This window comes from Quercus lobata, chromosome 2 (genome assembly GCF_001633185.2).
Source record: "Quercus lobata isolate SW786 chromosome 2, ValleyOak3.0 Primary Assembly, whole genome shotgun sequence".
Lineage (NCBI taxonomy): Eukaryota > Viridiplantae > Streptophyta > Magnoliopsida > Fagales > Fagaceae > Quercus > Quercus lobata.
This window is the reverse complement of record NC_044905.1, coordinates 95238802-95261302: the sequence shown is the minus strand read 5'-3', so window position 1 is coordinate 95261302 and position 22501 is coordinate 95238802. Positions and strand designations below refer to the sequence as shown.

The 22501-nt window shown below is 34.9% G+C and overlaps 2 protein-coding genes across 2 annotated transcripts; one reads left to right on the top strand and one right to left on the bottom strand.

Moving 5' to 3' along the window:
* The first annotated feature begins 11723 nt into the window (after positions 1-11723).
* On the top strand, positions 11724-17397 carry LOC115960062. The gene is made up of 2 exons (XM_031078760.1): positions 11724-11758; positions 15453-17397. Exon 2 carries the CDS (start codon positions 15483-15485, stop codon positions 17382-17384), a length of 1902 nt encoding a protein of 633 aa, XP_030934620.1. The 5' UTR covers positions 11724-11758; positions 15453-15482; the 3' UTR covers positions 17385-17397.
* Positions 17398-20485: 3088 nt separating this feature from the next.
* On the bottom strand, positions 20486-21717 carry LOC115974165 (dehydration-responsive element-binding protein 2A-like). Its single transcript, XM_031094394.1, has 2 exons — positions 21694-21717; positions 20486-21318 (listed from the first exon to the last, which is right to left on the bottom strand). The coding sequence occupies exon 2, from the start codon at positions 21284-21286 to the stop codon at positions 20492-20494; it is 795 nt and encodes a 264-aa protein (XP_030950254.1). The 5' UTR covers positions 21287-21318; positions 21694-21717; the 3' UTR covers positions 20486-20491.
* Between the last annotated feature and the right edge of the window lie 784 nt (positions 21718-22501).

Below are 22501 nucleotides of genomic sequence, written 5' to 3'. Positions count from 1 at the left end.
GGTCAATACTCAGAAGTGCTAATTACACAAGAAGGATAGCTAAGTGGGGGACCATTCTTGGTGCCTTCGACATTATATACATGCCTCGCAGCGTTGTGAAGGGCCAAGTCCTCGCGGACCTAGTAGTTGAGTTTGCTGGACCCTCACCAGAAGAGGGGGGAGAGGTACCAAACACGGACGAGAAATTGGTCGGCACAGTCTCTCAGCAAAGTTCCGCCTGTTGGAAAGCATATGTGGATGGCGCGGCAAATCAAAGGGGCTCTGGGGTGGGGCTCGTCTTGATTTCCCCCGAGGGGATCACCATCGAAAAATCTCTAAGACTGGGCTTCTTGGCCACGAATAACAAGGCAGAATATGAGGCATTGTTGGAAGGAATGTCTATGATCGAGAAATTGGGCGGGAAATTTATAAACATATTCTTGGACTCAAGACTTGTTGTAGGACAAGTAAATGGGGAATTGGAGGCGAGGGATGAAAGAATGCAAGAGTACTTAGTCCAAGCTAAGCGCTTGTGGACGCGTTTTAACTTTTTTAGCCTAATGCATGTATCCAGGAGTGGAAACATCCATGCTGATTCTCTCCCCACGCTAGCCACCTCCTCGGCGCAATGCCTACCTCGAGTTATACTCGTGGAAGATCTACACAGACCCTTAGTGGTGAAAGCCGGGTTGATGCATGTTCACAGCGTCAGGGCAGGGCCTAGCTGGATGGATCCTATAATACTGTTTTTAAGGGAGGATATCTTACCCGAAGAGAAGAGCGAGGCTAACAAGATTAGAAGAAAGGCTTCACGATTCTGGCTGTCCGAGGACTTGAAATTGTATAAGCGCTCATTTTCAGGACCGTACTTGCTATGCGTACACCTAGATGCCACAGAGCTTATTCTAGAGGAATTGCACGAAGGAATTTGTAGGAGCCATACCGGGGGTAGATCCCTATCCCATAGGGCCATAACCCAAGGTTATTGGTGGCCGAGCATGCAGAAAGAGGCGCACGAATACGTGAAGAAGTGCGACCAATGCCAGAGGTTCATCCCAAATATACATCAACCCGGCGGGACCCTCAATCTGCTGTTCAGCCTTTGGCCGTTCACGCAGTGGGGCCTGGACATCCTAGGACCATTTCCTAAAGCAGTGGGGAACAAAAGGTTCCTTCTCGTCGGTACTGATTATTTCACAAAATGGGTCGAAGCCGAGCCACTGGCAAACATTAGAGACGTAGATGCCAAGAAATTTATTTGGAAGAACATTGTCACCAGGTTCGGAGTCCCTCACACCCTAATCTCGGACAACGGTCTCCAGTTCGATAGTAAGACTTTCAGAAGGTATTGTAGCGAGTTGGGAATTGCGAATAGATACTCCACACCTGCTTACCCACAGGGGAATGGGCAGGCCGAAGCCGTTAACAAAGTCATTATGGGCTGAAGAAGAGGTTAGATGACACGAAAGGGAGATGGGTAGAAGAATTGTCCCAAGTCCTGTGAATGTACTGCACCACGCTGCACAGATCCACGGGGGAGACCCCCTTTTCGATGACCTACGGGGCTGAAGCTGTCATTCCTCTAGAAACAAACTTCTCAACGTTGAAGACTAGCACATTTTGTCCTAGTGTTAACAACGGGTTGCTGGAAAAAAGCTTAGACCTCATCGAGAAAAGAAGGGAAAGAGCAATGGTCCAACTCGCCTACTACCAACATAAACTTAAATAAGGTTATGATGCCAAGATGAAGCTAAGGCCACTAGCACTTGGGGACCTGGTATTAAGAAAAGTCCTGGGCACTGCAAGAAATCCCGCATAGGGAAAGCTTAGACCAAATTGGGAGGGGCCATATCGTATCACCTCGGTGGCCTGCATAGGGGCCTACTTTTTAGAAGATTTGGATGAACATGTAGTGCCACGTCCTTGGAATGTAAATAACTTGAAAATGTACTATTATTAATGAAAGTTCGTATTCATGGTACTACCCCCTGTGCGTTTTTATCTAAGTGTTAAACAGAACCCAAGTCCTGCGTGACTCCTTGGAACACAGGCTTGGGGGAAATTAACCACGACGCAATTTTTATCTAAGTGTTAAACAGAACCCAAATCCTGCGTGGCTCCTCGGACCACAGGCTTGGAAGAAATTAACCACGACGCAGTTTTTATCTAAGTGTTAAATATAACCCAAATCCTGCGTGGCTCCTCGGACCACAGGTTTGGGGGAAATTAACCACGACGCAGTTTTTATCTAAGTGTTGAATAGAACCCAAATCCTGCGTGGCTCCTCGGACTACAGGCTTGGGGGAAATTAACCATGACACAGTTTTTATCTAAGTGTTGAATAGAACCCAAGTCCTGCGTGGCTCCCCGGACCACAGGCTTGGGGGAAATTAACCACGACGCAGTTTTTATCTAAGTGTTAAACAGAACCCAAGGTCTGCGTGGCTCCTCGGGCCACAGACTTGGGGGAAATTAACTACCATTCTTTCATTCATACTTAGCTGTATTGCTTAAACTACGAGTAACGGTTTATCCTCAGAAATTTAGTAACATAGTCGAGGTTCATTCCTAATGAAGGCAAAAATGGAAGCAGTAAAACAAAATTCAAAAAAGAAATTATATCATTCATTAAATTCCAAGATGTGTCATCTTACAAGCGTTAACAAAAGCTAAGGAAATGAAAGATAGAACAAAACAACTACAAGAAAAGCCCTATGCTAATGTCCTAAGCTTTATCTTGGGCTGAGCTCTTAGCAGGAACCTCTGTCTCGGGGTGATCACCTCCTGCCATAGGCTTGGGTCCGGCCTCCTTGGCTTGCGCGACAACATCCCTTATAGTGAAGGTTCGTGAAAAATTATTTGTTTTGTTTGGAGAATATGTGAGTAATGTTCCTACACCTTCAACATCTTCCGAAATGGCTGGTCAAGCTACTCAAGAAACTGAAAAACAGTTTGCTAATGAGGCTAATGAGGGATCTTTGCCTATGATGCAAGTATGTTATTTTTTTATTATTATTTTTAATTTATATTATGACATTTATATTTTGCTTAGATTAACATTTATTATATTGTTTTTATATGTAGGAATTTGATTCCTTTCATAGTATGGATGTGGGTAGGCAAGCACAAAAAACACAATTGGAGCTCTACTTGGATGAACCAAGAGTGGATAGGAATGCAAAACTAGACATACTAGCTTTTTGGAAAGGAAATGAATTTCGGTATCCAGAACTTGCTGCCATGGCTCGTGATATTTTGAGCATTCCTATTTCTATGGTTGCTTCGGAATCCACTTTTAGTGTTGGTGGACGAGTCATTGATCAATTCAGGAGTGCACTTAAGCCTGATGTTGTGGAGGCATTGGTTTGTACAAGAGACTGGTTATATGCAGATATAGGTAATGTATTTTTTATTTACATGTTGGCTGAATGAGTTTTAAGTTTTATGATGATTTAAAAAAAAATAAAACTCTAATTATAGGATAGATATAAATGGAAAACTTTGTCTCAGGTGAGATGATTCACCTGATTGTGCTTCAGTGCAAATAGCATTCCATACTATTATCTTTAAAAGTCAAATTTCATTTTGATGATAAATCTGCAGGTAGAATGCTTCATTTTCCCTTTCAATGTTCTACTCCACTACCCATTTTATGGTCTGATATACGTTATGAATCATGGTAGCAAGGTCTAATTGACATTATGAGTCATGGCAGCAACTTATGACCCAATCTCTAGTGAACTTACAGATTAAGGAAAGAATGAATATTGGCCTAATCAACTTTTTCTTCTATGTTCATGTTAAATGAAAATGTTATTGTTAATGCCCCTTTCATTGGTCTTATATAACACTTTAACAGTAAGTTAGAGAAACCTACTAGAAATTTGTGTTGGGTTCTAATAGGTTCTAATTTTGTTTTATTTTTCTATAATTTAGTATATGATATGATACCTTCATTTCCATAAAATGTCAAATAGTATTATAGAACAATAAACCAAGATCTTAGTTTCCCTTGGATATAAATTGTTGTATAGATGTTGTTTTGGCAAAATACATTTGTTTATAGATGTTTTGGCAGACTTGGTAGACATCACAAGTTCATTACCAGTAATTACTACTATGCGAATGACTCTTATTTATTTAATTGATTCAATTGCTTGATTATCCACAGTTTCTAAATTTCTTATTTATAATGCTTTGATAAGTTTTTAATGTTTCATTAAATTTTTTTTGATGTAGAACTTGCACAATCACAATTGGAAGAGCTCACTAAAGATATAATGAACATGAGTATCAATAAGGATGAGCACAAGGAGGACACCTCTTCAATGGAACCCTCAATGGATCCAGTCCCTTAATCAATGGTGACTTTTACTTTTTGATATGGCACTTGGATGTTTGGACTTAGATTTTGCCATCATGGATATTTTGATATGCCATATATGTAATCATTCTAGTTTTTAATTTCTTAATATGTAATGTCTTTAAAGTTTTTTATATGGCACTTGGATGCCATGTAGTAATTTTGTTTTGTTTTTGTTTTTTTTCTTTTTATTATGAAACTTTGACATATTATTGAATTTGATTGTATGGAGGTTGGAACCTTTTGGACTAGTAATTTCATTTTGAAGGAATGAAAGAATATTTTCTTTCGTTATTATTTGAATTTTTATTACTTGATTTATGGTTGAATTATAATTTTAGATATATGAGAGTTGATAACATGTTATTCGGGTTAATTTTAACCCATTAATTAAACAGGTTGTTTGGGTTAGTTAGGATTTATTATTCAAACAAGTTATTAACTGGTCATTTGTGTCAACCCTAATATGACCTACTAATTAAACGGGTTAAATGTGTCTTATCGAGTTACCCATTTAATAAACAGACTGTGTTAGGGTTGAGGAATTCTGACCTATTTATTAAACAGGTCGGGTTCAGGTTGACCCATATAACATAATACTTACAGCTCAACCCGACATGCGAACACAAATTGCCACCCCTAGGGATAACAGATGGCACATCATTAACAACGTGTGGGTGGAGATGCTGTGCTATGCAACAAGTAACTGTACGGTGGATTACCATGCTGAACAACTAAGGCGTGGTGGGGGTTTGATCACTCATGTCTAGCTTCTCCTAGCCCACAAAACAGATAAGTTCTATAATAGTGACTAAAGGTATTTGTATGCTGCAAAAGGAATTTTTAGCAATCATATTTTGGCAAAAAAATAACTATAAACACTTGTAACCTTTGACTCAATAGGCTCCAATAAAGTCCTATCCATTATAGGGTAAAATAGCTCCCTTTTGGTGCCAACATCAAGCCAATTGATCAAGGATTATTGCTGATTTGAATTCTAATTTTACTTTTGATTTTAATGCATGCGATTACAAGATTTCTTTCCATATTTTTTGTAAATCTAGAAACCTACTTAAAAGCTTTATTAAATAACTGTGATGTGTTTAATTTTAGAAGCAAAGAGTTTTATATCTCAAAGGAGAATTTCTATTGTTTCGAAAGAAGATGTTCATAGTTCAAATCCCTCTACCTCAACTAATGAATTGTAAAAACAAAATAAAAAATTCAGAGTCGGAGGAATAATAGAACTACTTATAGTTTATGGTGGTATAATTACGCTTTTTTTTTCTTTTTCTTTTTTTGCTTGGAAGTACTTTTTGGCACATCTTCTAGCTACCCTACGACTTTTAAAACCACGTTGTAAAAAATAACAAGTCTATGAAGACTTTGCCAACTTAGACAGCAAGGTAGCATGAGTATATTTGAATTTCCGTTGTTGACATCCTATAAATAAGTTAAATAATTTGTGTACCACAGGTGCTTCCAACAGAAATTTTTAATAGTCTTGTGCTTTTTTTTTTTAACGTACTAAGATGATTTAGTTCAATCTTGACGATGCTTGAATTCAATGGCTCAATTTTCCTCCAGCTACATCTTACATTCTTACTTCTCTTTCCCCAAAACCACACACACATATTACAGTATTACTATTACTCAAAAGTGGCACCAAATTTAAGACTTGAAAAAAAAAAGATGGTATGGAGGTCAAACCACTTCTTAGCTAGCTTTGAAAAATATGAACAGAGGAGTTGTTGATGTAAATAAAATATAATTTTAGAAAATAAAATTCAAATTCTAAAATTTTAGAGTACTATAAAATTCAACAATCCACAAAGTTTAGGAGTGTAGTTTGAACTTTAATCATTAATTTTTCTATTTAAGATGTCTTTGGTCCTACCCTTCCTTCCCTAGACTAATATCCTATTCCGTCACTGCTTGAATTACAATGCTTGCTTGGACCCAAAAATTGTCATCAATGTTTATTGTAGCTCATTGTAGTGGTGATCAAAAATGGAAAAAAATTATAACTTAAAAAAGTAATAATAAAAATCATGACACTAAGCGCACTTTGTATATTATTGGCCTCCGCTCAAATGATTAAGCTACCCTTTCTTTTTTTATCAATTTAGGGGGGAAAAAAAGATAAACTGCCTTTTTATTAGATTGTAGAAGATTTAGAATGAGATGATACGTACTTTTTTATTTAGAGCAATTTTCAAAAGCGAACGTCACAAATTGAAATTATTTTTAAAAAAAATAAATGATTTTTAAAATGTTGGGGCATTTTTCTGACCGTGACTCACATCTCATTTTAGTAAGTTAGTAGTTAGACTTGGGTTTTTTGGGATAGTTGGTTTGGTGCTCACGCTGATGAAACAATCATTGACTGCTATTGTAATTTTTTTTTTTTTTTTGACCTTAGTAGTAAAATGTAACGAGTGAAGTAAGTAAACAAATAATGAGGAAAATAGTTTTTTCATGTTCAAGTAATTTAGGCTATGAATTATATAAATTGATGTGAGAAAATATGCTAGGCTATTATTAAGTAGAAAATATATTTAGCAAGATAATATATTTAGCAAGATTAAAAGAATAAATTCATCTACGTACGCCCAAGTAAATATATTAAGTAGAAAATCTAAGCTAATAAATGTATTTAGCAACATCATTCGAAGATGGGTGGTAATGTTATATAAAGAAGGTGAGATAGAAAAGGGAGAGAAACTTACTATATGCATTGACGTAGATAAAGAGTAACCAATTTGTCTCACTTTGCCGAAATAAATATTATGTACGTGCAAGAGGTCAAACTCAAGAATTCTCACCAAAGTGCTATTGGCAGTTGCTACATGTGAGTCTTTGGTCCCCTATCACATTAGTGATATAAATTTTATTTATTTATTATTATTATTTATTTAAAATATGAGAAATATAATGTACAACAAATTTCTCCTTGTGAGATATTATGTTAAAGAAAGAAGATGGCAAAAGATTGGTGAGCCAAAGAGTGCACTTTCCTAAACAGTATAATGTTGTATTCTTATATTGAGATTATATTAATATAAGATTAAATAATGTAATATTACGGTATAATGTAACATCATGACGAACCAAATGTCCGTGTTTATCTCTCAATCACTTTGAGAGCTAATGGTAAATGTGGGGCCAAAGAATTCATGGCCCAGACCCACTCTACATTAGGGCCCAAGGCCTAAGCTGAGGAGAGCTATTGCCGAGGACACATAATGAAATCCCAAAAAAAGCATAAGGATATTGTCGAGGACGACCTCATGCTCAGCACCTCACAAATTGCCTGAAGAAAGAGGCAAACTCAGTATAGGGGTAGGACAAGAGAGAAAGCTGCCAACATCGTAATACAGAACCCTGTATCTGACAAGCCCATACTCTAAACCATGCCATTTAACTTTTCCAACGACCCCTAACCACTCTAAGTATGGGTTGACAGGACAGGTCTGCACCCCAGAAAGTAAAACTTACACGTGGACCCTAAAGGGGGAAAGGAACACTAGTATAAAGGGGAAAGAAAGCGAAGGGGAAAGAGGCCCCCTGGTGGAGGAAAAATCCTGCAAAGGGGAGAAAAGGGAAGGGTACAATGCTCCTCGGACGCTGTCCGAGGACTTAAACCTTGCAACCCGCACTAATGGAAGGCTTAGCTAGTCAAGCCAAGTCCACCCATAGAGAAGCTTCCATAGAAACCCCGATCAAACCGTTAACCTGTGACTAAGGTCCTGCCTTTCAAGCCTACTCTCTACAAATCATATTGTTAGGACCCTTTACTTACGAGCCCAACGTCATTCTTGGGCCGTTAAATAAATCGTGTCTCTACAGTAAAATTAATGGTAAAATTAATATGACTTCATAATTTTCCTTTTGTAGTTGATATCATCATTAATTATCGATTTAAAAAAAATAACTTAAGAGGTCCTCCCTGCTCCTAGTGAAGATTCAGTATGCTTTGATTAGTTTATTATGTTAGGTCTGAGAAAATTCTCAAATGGGAAATAGTAGGCAATACTTTAATTTCTATCATCGTCTGAAAAAGATATTGATTGAGACCTCTAGAAAACTTAGAGCCTGTTTGGTAAAAGATTTTTAGTAACATTGTTTAAATATTGTGAAAATACATGTGGGTGAAAAAGTGTTATAGAAATACGTGTTACGTTGTTTAAATAATGAAAACTATTGTTCAAATAACATTACCAAACATGCTCTAAAACAGTAGAAATATTGATTTAAGTTTTGATTTACTCCAAAAAAAAATAGCACAAATGTTTTGTTTTCAATCTTAGACATTTTATGTAAAAGGCACAAAAATTCGAATAATCTCCACCTACAAAACAATTTCAGTCTTCTTAGACTCTATAAGTAATCTCAGGAAACGTCATGTTTGACTGTCAAAAAACCTCACTCATAAGAGCATTAGCATTGGGGAATGCTAATGCCAAATCTAAGGGAAATTTGACATTTTAAGCCCCAAAAACTCTTGCATCAGGGAATTGTAAACTGCAGTATTGCAAATTTTTTTGCAATACTGCTACAGTACAATTCTAAACATAGAATTGTACTGTTTACAGTATTGTAAAAAAAAAAAAAAAAATTTATTATGTTTTTTCCCACGAAATCTTCTCTCTCTTTCTTCTCTGTTTCTCTGTTTGCTCTCTCCTCTCTTCAGACCCAAACACCATTCTCCTCCCAACATCAACATCAACATCACACACCATCCTCCATCGCTGAAGCTTCACCAAGCCTCTCACCCATCTTCATCGCTGAAGCATCACTACCCGCACCCATTGTCACCACAGCCACAACCACAACCACAGCCATAGCCACCACAACCACCACCACCACCCACAACCTCAACCCCAACCACCATAAACCAAAACCCACTCACCCACCCACCTGCCACCACCGTAAACCCCAACCCAAAATCAACCCACTACTAGCCACCACCACCACAAACCATACCCACCATCAACCAAAACCCACTCACCCACCTACCTTCCATCACCGTGAACCCCAACCTAAAATCAATCCGCCACCAACACCATAACCCATACCCATCCACAACCAGCACCCAAAGCCACTCCAATCAACCCACGAACCCAATCACAAAAATCAAACCCCAACCCAAAATCAATCCGCTACCAATACCATAACCCATACCCATCCACAACCAGCACCCAAAGCCACTCCAATCAACCCACAAACCCAACCACAAAAATTAAATCCCACCAAAATCAATCAAAACCCAACAAAATTAAAACTCACCGAAAAACGATCCACGATCCACCACCCAGCCACACCTAGCACCAGAGAGACCCACAAACTCGAGAGGCAGTCAGGCATAGAGAAAGGGAAATGGAGGGGCAGAGAGAAAGTGACAGAGAGCATGGGAGAGGAAGTGAAAAAAAGGATGAAAAAAATGATGAAATTCCAGCCAAGTCTGAAAATATGTAGCGGTTGGAAATAAATAATAAAGAATTATTAAAAAATAATATTTTAATAAAAATAGAGTTTTAGGATGTAGGAGAAATGATAAAATAGTATGGTATAATGATAAAGTGGCTTTTTGGAATGGTAAAATAGAGTAGAATTAGAATTTTCTGATGCTAATGCTCTAACAGCCCAAAACTACGGAAAGCAACGATAGTGATTTATTGTCAAAGAACTAACTCTAAGCTTTCAAGCAATTTATAGTTTAGGCTAGCTCAAAGTTGAAAATTACATCAAAATTTTCTATTTAAGCTCTTAGAAAATTTTCTTTGTAGGACAGCTTTCTTTACCTTGAAAATCGTGCTTAAGAGGGTATATATAGATAGATTAAAGTGTGCTAGAAATCAGATTTCTAAAACAAATCGGAACCAAGTTTTGTGTAATGTCTCTCAAACAAGTGTCGCGCGAAGTTATTGCCTTCTTAAATGATTCACTTAAGCAAATCTTGGTTTTGCTCGACTAAACCTTTGTTTCTTTAATTTCTTCATCAGGCTTCTTGACATAATCTTACACGGTATAACCCAACTTTCATAATACAATGATTACAACCCTCTGCAACATATGGTCGTCACACAGAATTTCTCAAATTTAAAAGCTGACACCGTCTCCATGCCATTCATCAAAAAGCAAATCCACTATGTAAAATTTCAAAATAAACATTTATGCTTAATTGCTTTTTATGATTGGTCATGGGGCCTCTCTACTTTGAAATTATATGCTTTTTGAAAAATATAGGTTTTTGTTCCTACTATTCACCTGGTTCAATGCAAAAACTTAGAATAATCACATAATTAGACTCAAAAAGCACCATTTGTAAATTTTACCAAAGGCATTAAATTAGGTTTTAAAATCACAAACGCAAAACGTGGTAACTAATTAATTAAACAAGCACCAAGCTGTAATTGCAAACAGTTCTCTTAAACAAATTTAAAGGGAGAAGTACATAATAAACCCTTCTTTGAAATATTCATTCTTGAAAATTACTTTTATCTATACTACTATTTAAAAAGTTTTCTTTGTTTAGAATCCTCATGTTTTTAATTAGTTTAAAAAAACCCCAACATTGCACTAAAACATTGCCTAAATAATAAGACCACTCTCCTGTTAATTTTCAAATTACTTTATCCACTTATAAATTAGATTCTCAAAATAAAAATTATACTGTATGTATAAAATAAAAAAAAACAAGTTTTTTTTTTTCTTTATAAAAAAAGCCTTATCACACACGCGAAACGTGTGTGATGAGGCTAGTAGTAATTAGTATATATAAAGATTGAGATTCCCACACGTATACTATTGAATATTTTTGGAATGTTTTTACTTTTTCCACAAAAAGTGTGCGGGGAAGATGTCGGTAGGGCAAAGCAAAAAAGAAAAGAAAAACAACTATAATAATATTAATATTAAGAATTGTTGTACACAATATGTAAGCAAAACATTTTTTTTTTTTTTTGATAACGTAAGCAAAACATTATTAGAAGGTAAGAATAATTAGCAGTTCCTCCAATTGAAGACACATGAAAGCATATCCATGCAGGCAAGTAACGGATAAAAAAAAGGTTAACACGTTTATCTCTTAGTACGGCCTATCTGAGTGAAGAAACGTCTTCCAAATCAAGCGAAGGTGTTTAAACCCTGTAGAAGTGCATTACTTTTCCTTTCTTGGTTAAATTCACTCTTCTTTCCCTATGTTTAATTTTATAAGCATTGCAAGTGAAGGAGAAACTTTCAGTTCTTTGCGAACTTCTATTCAAAATCTATGCACTCCTTTATCAAAAGTTCTTATCCATATATATAGTATCTCTTTTTTTTTTTTTCTTTGTAGATCTTCTTGTTGGCTCTTAGCGACCATTAATTCTGTGTAGCTTCCTAGTCGGGGCAGGGACTCAACTATATATTCAGGTTTGCTTACTGATTTTTAACTTAAAATTTTCATCATCATTCTTGTAAACTTATTGTGATGTTTAGGCTTTTTTTTTTTTTTTTTTTTAAAAACCATCTTAATTTGTTATTTCATATTTGAGATTATGTTTGGAAGCTTTATCATGTTTTGGTGCTCTAGGTAAAGTTTACATTTACACAATGGTCTAAATCTATTAAATAATAACAAGCACTTCAAAGACCATTGCTCATTCAATTTTTATTATCCAGAAGGAAAAAAGGAAAAAGTATAATACCCTTGCACTTTATGATTTTATCCCAGTTTCTGCACGCAGGCCTTGAAATAGACTAATTGTAGGAAGCGATTGAAAAATATGCAAAGCCTAAAATAAAGGCTAAAGTTGGCCTTGCAACGAGATGCGTAATCCAAACTCATTAGATAAGAGAAGTTGAATTAGAGCAAGAATTTTAGTAGCGAGCGTGATTAGTACTAACGGAATGTTACTATTTTGTTAAACTATGATAGGGTGCTCATCAAACTTCAAGGTTCTAACATGTTACTATTTTGTTACCGAATTCTCAAAATTATATTAGTTTCATTTTGATCATAAAGCTATTCTCTCTCTAAATTATGTGATTTTTTTATATATATTAATGTTAAGCTGCGCATATGTCTTTAGTAATCTTAGGTTTTGCAGGTGGTTGTACTTTAATTTCTTATACATTGATTTAGAGGACTTTGAATTAATCCAGACCCTAATTAATTAAGTCTTTATCTTTTAAGATGGATTTAATTGACCTATAGCAACATATAGTACTATACAATCTAACATGAATTTTTTTTTTTAAACCCACTAAGAGATTTAAATAAAATAAAAAACTAAGAGATATTTACATTTATGAGCATAGGTGATAGTTTAAAAATTATTAACAATGAGGTAGTGCCATAAGATCCACATAATTGATCAAATATTATAAAATAAAATATGAATCCATTAGGATTCAGAAATATACAAAAATACACATATTATTTAATTTATACATTTATGAACATATGTGATAGTTTGGTAATATGTGACAAAAGGAAAAATAATAAACAATGAAGTAGTGTTCAAAAAGATGCCCTTAAGTGTTCACATTTATCAAATTAAAAAAAAAAAAAAAAACGATAGGATTGAGGATTCACATTTATGCAAAATTATTCATATATATTATGCAATTAAAACCTTATTATCATTTGTATAAGAGTCTCAAAGACCATTAATTATTCTCAACCAAAAAAAAAAAAAAAAAAGTCTCAAAGGCATTAAATATCAAGCGATTTTAGATATATTATATGTAAGTTTTTAAATTTCAACAACCATATCAGTTTTCAAATATATGACAAAAAAGTAATTAAACTAATTATTTATTATGTTGTTGATGAACTACTAATTGCATTCATTACTATATCGATTTATATTTATTTTTGAATATTATTTTTTCAAACATATTGAAAGTGGGAGAGACTTATTAATCTGTTGTCCTCATTCAAATTATATATATTTTAACAACCTGCTTCCTCTTTTCTGTCTGAGGGGGCAAAAATAACTAAGTTTTATTTATTTATTATTTTTAAAATCCTCCCCTTTTCTTTTTAGTAATGGATGTAATGATTATCGTAGATGATATTGGAAAATATATTTCTAAATTAGTCCTTTATCTTTTAGTCTAAAAGAAGGTCTGTAACTAAATCATTTTCTATATTTTTAGTCTAAAAAATTAAATGATGGTAGCTAGTTCACAATAGATGAATGGAATGCGACATTCATATTAATTGCAATTCTTTATTATGGTCGGTTCATAGGCTGGGGGCAACATATCAATTATATATATTTCAAAAATTCTAAGACCATATAAAATGCTACAATTATCCACATGGCATACTATGAGTAGTGGTTTATATGAAAGTGATATACAGCTAATTACAGTCTGACAAGTAAGTTAGTTGTGATAAAAGTTAAAGTATTTTATAAGTGACATTATGATACTAAAACGATTCATTTTATTTATGAGAGGCATAAAGGACTTCAAATATATTGGATAAATTTTATAAATTATTGTGTTACTATTTTTTTTTTTTTTTTTTGAGAATCACTAATTTCTTTTTAAAATGGTTTAAGTCGAACTATAACAATTACATTTAAGGTGTGTTTGGATACCGCTTATTTTGCTGAAAACTGAAAACTTTTTGCTGAAAACAATAAAAAAAAAATAATTTTTGGGTTACTGTTCACTCTCTAAACACTGTACATTTGCCTTAGAGCATCCACAGCAGTGGAGCTAAAATTTTAACAATTTAGCTCCATCAAAAGTTACTTTATCTATTTTATCTACACACATACTACAGCAGTAGATCTATTTTAACTTTCAACATAATAAAATAATATAAACATCACAATATAATAATATATCTGCTATAATAAAATAATACTTAAAAAAAAAAAAAACACCATAAACCATTCGCACAATCCACAACCCCTGCCAACGAAAAACAACCACCCCAACCGCACAACCGCCCAACAACTAGCAAGCCATGAACAACCACCCACAACCACCGCCAAAACACCACCACACAAATCACCATTTCTGTTCAAAGGTGCAGGAATTATAGAACCCATAGGCATTAAACAATAAAAATAAAATAAAATAAAATAAAAAAGAAGAAGAAGAAGAAGAAGAAGAAGAAGCGGCTACTGTATCTTCAGCACCGGAGAGAGTGGTGACCTCACGTTTCCTCTTCCACGCTCTGCATCTTCCATTGCGATTTCGTTTCTGCTTTGAGATCTTAAATCTCAAAGAAGAACCAAACCAAAATCAAATCAAAACCTTTCTGATCTGTTCTGAATTTTCATTCACTAAGAGTTAATCTCTCAAGATGGGTATTGTGTTTACGAAAATGTTCTCTACTCTCTTTGGAAACCGAGAAGCTCGGATCCTCGTTCTCGGCCTCGACAATGCCAGAAAGACAACCATCCTCTGTGAGTTTATCTCCTTTCACGCTTACCCATTTCTTGTTTTTCAATTTTGAGTAATGGGTCTTTGTCCAATTTCGATAATTCGATGGTTTTTGCATTTGGGTTTTGTGCAGATCAGCTTCAGATGGGAGAGGTTGGGTCGGCGGCGTGGAGGACTGGGCGAGACGGATTCAAGGGATGAGAGAGGAGCTTTGGTCTGAGAGAGCAGAGAGGGAAGTAACGTGAGAGAGAGAGAGATGAGCTGTAAACGGAAAGAGAAAAAAATGAAATATTATTTTAATGAGAAGTGTAATAAAATATTATTATTTTTTTAGCTTCTTGCTACAGTACACATCTATTTATAAATGTGTACTGTAGCAAGAAGCTAAAATTTTTTACTTATACCTCCACTGCTGTGGTGTTGTTTTTTGTATTTTGGTGGGGCTAAAATAGCTATATAGCTATTTAGCTCCACTGCTGTGAGTGCTCTGATAGTGGTTCATATATCATGAACAGTACAAAAAGCGCCAGTCAAAAAAAAAAAAAAAAAAAAAAAGAAAACGCAAACGCAGCCATGAAACACATATTTATTGTCGCTTAAGTTTATAAGCTTTTTAAATTTATAATAATTTTATAATTTTCCTACACGTATATAGGTTTCGTAGATGTACTTCGCCAATACTTTTTAAGTAATTAAAGCTTTCTTCATCTTCTTGCAGCATTTCTACTATTTGTCAAAAGGAGAGATCATGGTGAGCGTAGGTTACTTTAAGGAATTATGGGTGGACTGGAACATCGAAGTGCTAGTACTAGTAAGCTTTGTCTTGCAAATCATCCTCACCATCTTTGGTAGCCGCAGAAGATACATTCCTGGCATTGGTATAAGATTTGCAGTATGGTCAGCTTACTTGCTGTCCAATTATGTTGCAAAGATTGCTATAGGCAAGCTCACTGACATAGATACCAAGCAATTTGATCTGAGTGAACAGAAACTGAAAGGGTTGTTGGCACCACTGATCTTTGTGCAAATTGGAAGCCCGGATACCATAACTGCCCTCTCAATCGAAGACAATCGTCTGGGATTGAGGCAATTTCTTGGCCTACTCATCCAAGTAGGTGTGGTAATTTTGATCATTGTTCGGTTTTGGAATAAGCACTGTTCTTTCTCATTTCTTTTCTTGCTAATGTTTTTGGCCGGTATAAGTAAGTATGGAGAGACAGTATGGGCTCTGAGTACAGCACTCACAGGTGAATCTGGCATAAGTATTTCAGAATTTGATCAAGAAGAAAATGTTCCTACTTTATTACGACAATTACCAGAAAGCAATCCTGGTGTGGAATTGATCTTAAAGGCATATTATCGGTTTAGCTGTTTGAAGCCTCATCTTGAGAATTGGCTCTACAAGCCCTTATATGATCAGTCTCTTCAATGGATGTCCATTGATGGATATTCAGCTGAGGATGTCTTTAGAATTACAGATTCTGAACTTGGCTTCATGTATGATGTGCTCTATACGAAGGCACCTATTATATATACATGGCAAGGTTGTATTCTCCGTATCATTAGTTTCTTGAGTTTAGTTTCTACATTATGTGGATTAGCAATCTTATCTAGCCATGCCTCTGCTAAAGTTCAACTTCAATATCTTGTATTCACCTATGTGTTGCTGATTGGAGGAGTTGTTCTTGAGCTTTATCAGATCATACTACTACCTTTCACAGAGTGGGCAATACTCAAAATGATGAGGTACCATAACATGCCAGTGGTGATGCAATGCTTGCGAGTACTTGGCCCAAAGTCAAGTGAGTGGAAAAGATGGTCCAATTTGTTGGGACAATTCAATTTGTTGAGCTTTTGTCTTCATGACAAGCATTTGAAATATAGTAGGATCATCAAGTTTAGTGGCATCGACATGGAGCTAAGAAAGACCAGGAGTAGGACACGTGTGGAATTCCCTAACAAATTGAAAGAACTTATAGTGCATGAAATGAAAGAGGTAGATAATGCAAGAAGAGCAAAGCCTGTCACACAAAGAGGTCATTGGGCACTTGAAAGGCATGGATGCCTCAATGATGAATTCAAATGGAGTGTCAAGAGAGATTTTGATAAGAGCATTACCATATGGCACATTGCAACAGACATTTGTTACCATTCAGATGTTCAATATGGTGTTACAAACTCTCAAATTGAGATGGGTAAATTGTTATCAAACTACATGATGTATGTTCTTGTAATGCGCCCTCACATGTTTTACTCCACCACAGCAAATATCATATTCCAACATACCTACACCGAACTCATGATATTTTTAAGAACTAGACCATCCTTAGTAAAAGGTGAAGGAGAAGCTTGTAGGATTTTCAGGACGGAAGAACTTCCTGAAGAATCAGACTTGGATAAAAGAAAGGAAACCGTGGTCACATCTGATTGGCATGTACTAAAAGATGCACAAAGACTCGCCAGGAGTTTGATGAGCAAGGAGAACAAATGGAACATCATTTGCAGCGTGTGGGTGGAGATGTTGTGCTATGCAGCAAGTAACTGTCCAATGGAGTACCATGCTGAACAACTAAGGCGAGGTGGGGGTTTGATCACTCATGTTTGGCTTCTCCTAGCCCACAAAACAGATAAGTTCTATACCAGTGATTAAAGTATTTTAGCAATCACATTTTGCAAACCAAAAAAAAAATTGAAGCCTTGTAACTCAATTGGCTTCCTTTTGGTGCCAACACCAAACCAATTCAGAAAGGATTATTGCTCATTGATTTTATTTAATTTTATTTCAATTATTATTTTATTTTTAAATTAAATCTAAAATTGATTACATGATTTCTTTCCTTATTTGCGGTAAATCTAGAAGCCCTACTTAAAATTATTGTGATATGTTTAATTTCAAAAGCCATAATTATTTCTTGTGCAATTGGCACCTCTTGATATTTCTAATAGAAATATCTATGATTCAAACCTCTTTACCACCATAAAAAAAATTAAATCAGAATTTGATGAATAATTAGAGCTATTTGCAGTTTTTTTTTTTTTTTTCATAATTTGATAATTAGAATGTGAGAGGGAATATTTGAACCATGAATATCTCCATTAAAAATAGTAGATGGTACCAACTAGTTGAACTATTTGTAAATTGTGATTGTAAAATTATACATTGTTTCTGTTTTTCTTCGCTTGGTAGTATTTTTTTGGCACCTCTTCTAGCTACCATACGATTCTTAAAAGTTAAAACCAAGTTGTGAAAAATAAGAAATCTATGAAGTCGTTGCCAGCTCTGAAAGCAAGGTAGTATGTGAGTATATATGAGATTCTGTTAATGACATCATGTAAACAAGTTAAATAACTAGAGCCTCCAACAGAATTTTTTAATTGTCTTGGGCCTTTTTTTTTTTTTGAGACGAGAATGGTCTTGTGCCCCACTCCAACATGGTTGGCTTTTTTGGTGTGGGAGCGAGAAGTGTTTCAATAACTTATCCAGCAGGCAGCAGCTGTTCAGAATGTAATCATGGAGGCTTTAATAAAAGCTAAAGACCTTGGTTTTAGACAAATTTAGATTCTCAGTGATTGTAAAAGGATTGAACAAAGGTGGCTAGAACAAACTATGATGAGACAAACCTGCACTTTCTAACACAATAGGGTTTAACTTTTCACACCATTTTTGTACCTAAAGCTACCCTGTGTAATGTGTTAGAAGTAGCTTCTCTAGCTGCAAAATTTCCGATCCACTATTGTTGGCTCTCTCCAAATCTTATGTAAATTAACTTGTGTCCTGTATCTTTATGTTTTTTATGGTATCAAAAAAGAAGAAGAAGATCAGTTTATCAGGTTCGGCCTCAAAAGAGTTTTTCCCATTTATTATTTTATCCTTTTTGGATTGTAATTGGCTAATTATCACTTAGACTTAACTCGATCAATTTGTTAAAATTGCTAAAAGCCAATACTAGGACTCTAAATCTTAATTTTCAAATTTAATCGTAACTTTAGTAATTTTCATTAGAATAATACAAATTAATCTTATGACAAATTAGTGTAATTAAAATTCATTGACATAAAACCCATGAGAGCTTCCATAACAAATTACCTTGTGGACAGCCATTTTAGTTGTGAGTGCTTCTGACGAACAAAAGCTAATTACTGAGTGATCAAACATGTTTCTATTTGCCTCAGAATTTATTTATTTTTGGTTTATTTAGTTTATATACTATTTTTTCTTTAAAATGAACTTTTAGTTTTACCCAAGTTATTTTTCAAGCAAAACAAATTACTATGTGATCTATATATAATTTTCAAGAGTGAAGAGACATAGCTATTATTTTGCATTAAACATAGATCTCATGCCATTATGTGATGCTATGGCCATCTTTGACTCCTAGAAACAATGCCAGGAAGGTCCGGTGAAAGAAGAAATTGCAAAATCAAGGGAGGTTTTTCTTACCTCGTTTTATATTCTCAGTGTGCATGAGTGGTAGTGGGTGGAGACTCAATGATCAGCTAATTTCACTTACACCAGTATCCTTACTGAAACTACCAAATAACCGCTTCCACCTCAATAGAAAGGTTCAATTTTTATGAAAGATTCACAAAGTTATCTTAAAACTTATGCTCCTGGCTTAGAAAGCAACTTTAGCAGAGCAGGTAAATAATAGTACAATAAACTATGGGTTATAGAATTTGTGGGTATGTGATCTGACTCAGAAGAAATGAATTCATGTCTAAAAGAAACACATGCACACAAATAAGAAATTCATGTCTAACTGCATTCGTAGAAAACAAATAGATACACCAAATAAAGTACTTTTACACTCATTTTACCAACCAGCGGCTTATTTTGTTCTATCAGCACATCAGCAACCCTCAAAATCAAGCAACAAATATACTAAATGTCTGTTTGGAAACCACTTATTTTGCTGAAATTGAAAACTTTTTGCTAAAAGTACTGCAAATAAAAGTAAAAGTTAATTGAAATAGTACAGTAGGACTTATGAATAGTATCAAAAAGTGTAGTAGGGTTATGAATAGTAATAAAAATAAGCTGAATAATAAAATAAGTTAACAAAATTAATCATCTCAAACGGATACTGATGAGGCCATAGTATGGCTCCTCCTAATCTTAAACGATAATATACAAGCAATACAAAAGCTCTTAGCATCTTTTGAGCTATACCACAAAGCATCCACAATGAACCATCAATCTCATTTACTTGACAGTAGCACCTAAATAGACTAATTGACACATTTTCAATACTAATCTCCTAGTTCAAGGCCATCCCAGTTTAGTTCCTCTGTTTATCCTCACACTTGGCTTTTAATTCAAATGCAGTTAATGAATATTCCAGATGTGATGAACATCTTGAACCAAAACACATCAAACAACCTAGTATAACAATCAAAATTCCCGAATGTACCATTTGAAAAAATCATTAAATATTCAAAACAAAAACGTAAATAAAAAATAACTGATCTTGACAGCATCACCAACCATAGGAATGTGTATTCAGAGTTAACACTACCTCTACCATGTAGCAATTATAGAAACACATTAACAGGCAATTATAGAAACATAGAGCAACCTATCAGTTGAGGTAAAAAAAAAAAAAAAGAACGGTGAGATAAAAAAAGAATGAACAATTATATAGTGAATCAGAATCGGTAAGAAAATACAAATACCTACCAAAACTTTTCAATAAGTATACAAATAATGATCAAAACTTTGTTTACATGAAGTCAACAAGCTAAATTCCCTATCCCAAGTTATCCCATATCCACATCAAAATATTCATTTACAAGCTCATCCTTTCCTTCTGTGTCCACCAAACTTGGCATGTCAGCTTCATTGTCAGGGAATCCAAGTTGATTCACATCAAAACCAAAATCCAGTACTGAATACGTGAAGTCAAGAGGAATATCTTCGAATAGTGCCATAAGTTCTGCATCATCAAATAACTCATTTTCAGAATAAGCCAGCAATTCCTTCTGTCCATTATCTCCAGTAGATTCTTCCTTTACCAAACTACTTGTACTTGGCATAGCTGTAGACTCGTCCGTTACGTCTATCTCCACCAAACTAGCAGCTTCCGTGACAGCATAATGAATTTCTTCATCAGCAGAAGCCTCAAATCCTGCAGGAGTAGGACCTGACACAGTGGAAACATTCTCTGGAAAATTGAGTCTAGCTGAGGCACCATACATCACCCTAGCGGCTTCATCATAAGCAGAGGCAGCATCATCTGCAGTATCAAAAGTCCCAAGCCAGAGTTTCTTTCCCCTATTTGGTTCGCGAATCTCCGCAACCCATTTACCCCAAGTCCTTTGCCTAACCCCTCTGTAATTACACCCTGAATTCTCAGGCCCTCCTTTTCCTTTCATACACCCCTTCTTTGGCCCTTTGGAATGTTTACGAGTACGTTTCACATCACCACCAGAAGACTCAAGCTGGGCATTATAGTCTCTCCACTTGGCCAATGTCTCAGCCACAGACAATCCTTCACCTCTAGTCTTCCTCTTCTTCGAAGATTCCATGGGCACACCTTGATCAAGATAACCCATGTGAGACTTTTCAGAAAACACCAATGATTGCTCTGTTCTACGAAAACCAGAGAGATGATTCAGATAACAATGTTGGATTTTCTAAAAGAAAAATCACAAAAACGTTTCGCAACAAACCCCAGGAAAATCAAGAAAACCCAAACGGCAAAAGGAAATTAAAAAAATTCAAAAAAAAAAAAAATCAGAAATTGTTTAAAAATAACCCAACCTCTAAAACCCTTGAAAACCCCGGAAACCCAAAAAAATTCACCTAGCAATATTTGAAATTCCCAAACTCGAAAAATCACAAAACCTTTTTGCAATAAACCCCAGAAAAATTCAAACAAGAAAAATAAAGAAAACCCATAAATATAGAACCAAAAAAAAAAAAAAAAAAAGAGTAAAAATTTTCTTTAAAATTAACGAACCTTTCAGTCGTAAAAGAGTGAAACCCGAATGACAATGATTGTAAACTTGTAGTCTTTCTTTCCCCACTTTGGAACCAAAACAGCTTGCGTTTCAGAAAGAATATAGATTAAGGCTGTGAATCAATGTGAGTGAGAAAGAGATTTTGAGAGCTTTTGTTTTGGTTTCAGGGAGAGAGTGAGGAGTGAGGCATATTTATAGTCTTCCCTAGATGTTCTGTTATGTGAGGTTAAGGAGAGATCTTAGGGTTTTTTATTATGTCGTGGCGTTTTTCTGACCGCTCGATTTTACTTAGAATCGCTTTCTTAACTACTTTAGTTAAAATCAATACTTTATAATAATCCAAAACCGAAACGGAAAAGAACTTTCCAAAACCAATATATACGGAAAGGAAGAATATTAGGTTCTGTTTTGTAGGATGATTTTTGTATGAAAAAAAAAATTCAAAAAATTGAAATTGAAGCTAATTTTCAAATAGAGTAATTTTTATATTATACCCAAAAAAAAAAAAAAAATTTGGAAGATCATTTTTATTTTTGAGATTTTAAATTATTATTATTATTATTTTTATTTTTTTACAAAAAGTAAAGAGTAGAATCTGTAGATTGCTATAAACTCAGTTTTAGTCAATAACTATAACTCTCACTAAAAAAATTAATACAGTTTATATATTAGAAAAATCTAATTGTTGGATTGCATGCTCTCTATGTTTTTAGGTTGTGGAAGATTTCTAATGAACTAATAAGTGTTTTTTGAAAGTGTTAGGGGGTATTTTTATGACTGTAACACATATCATGCTTTGATAAACTA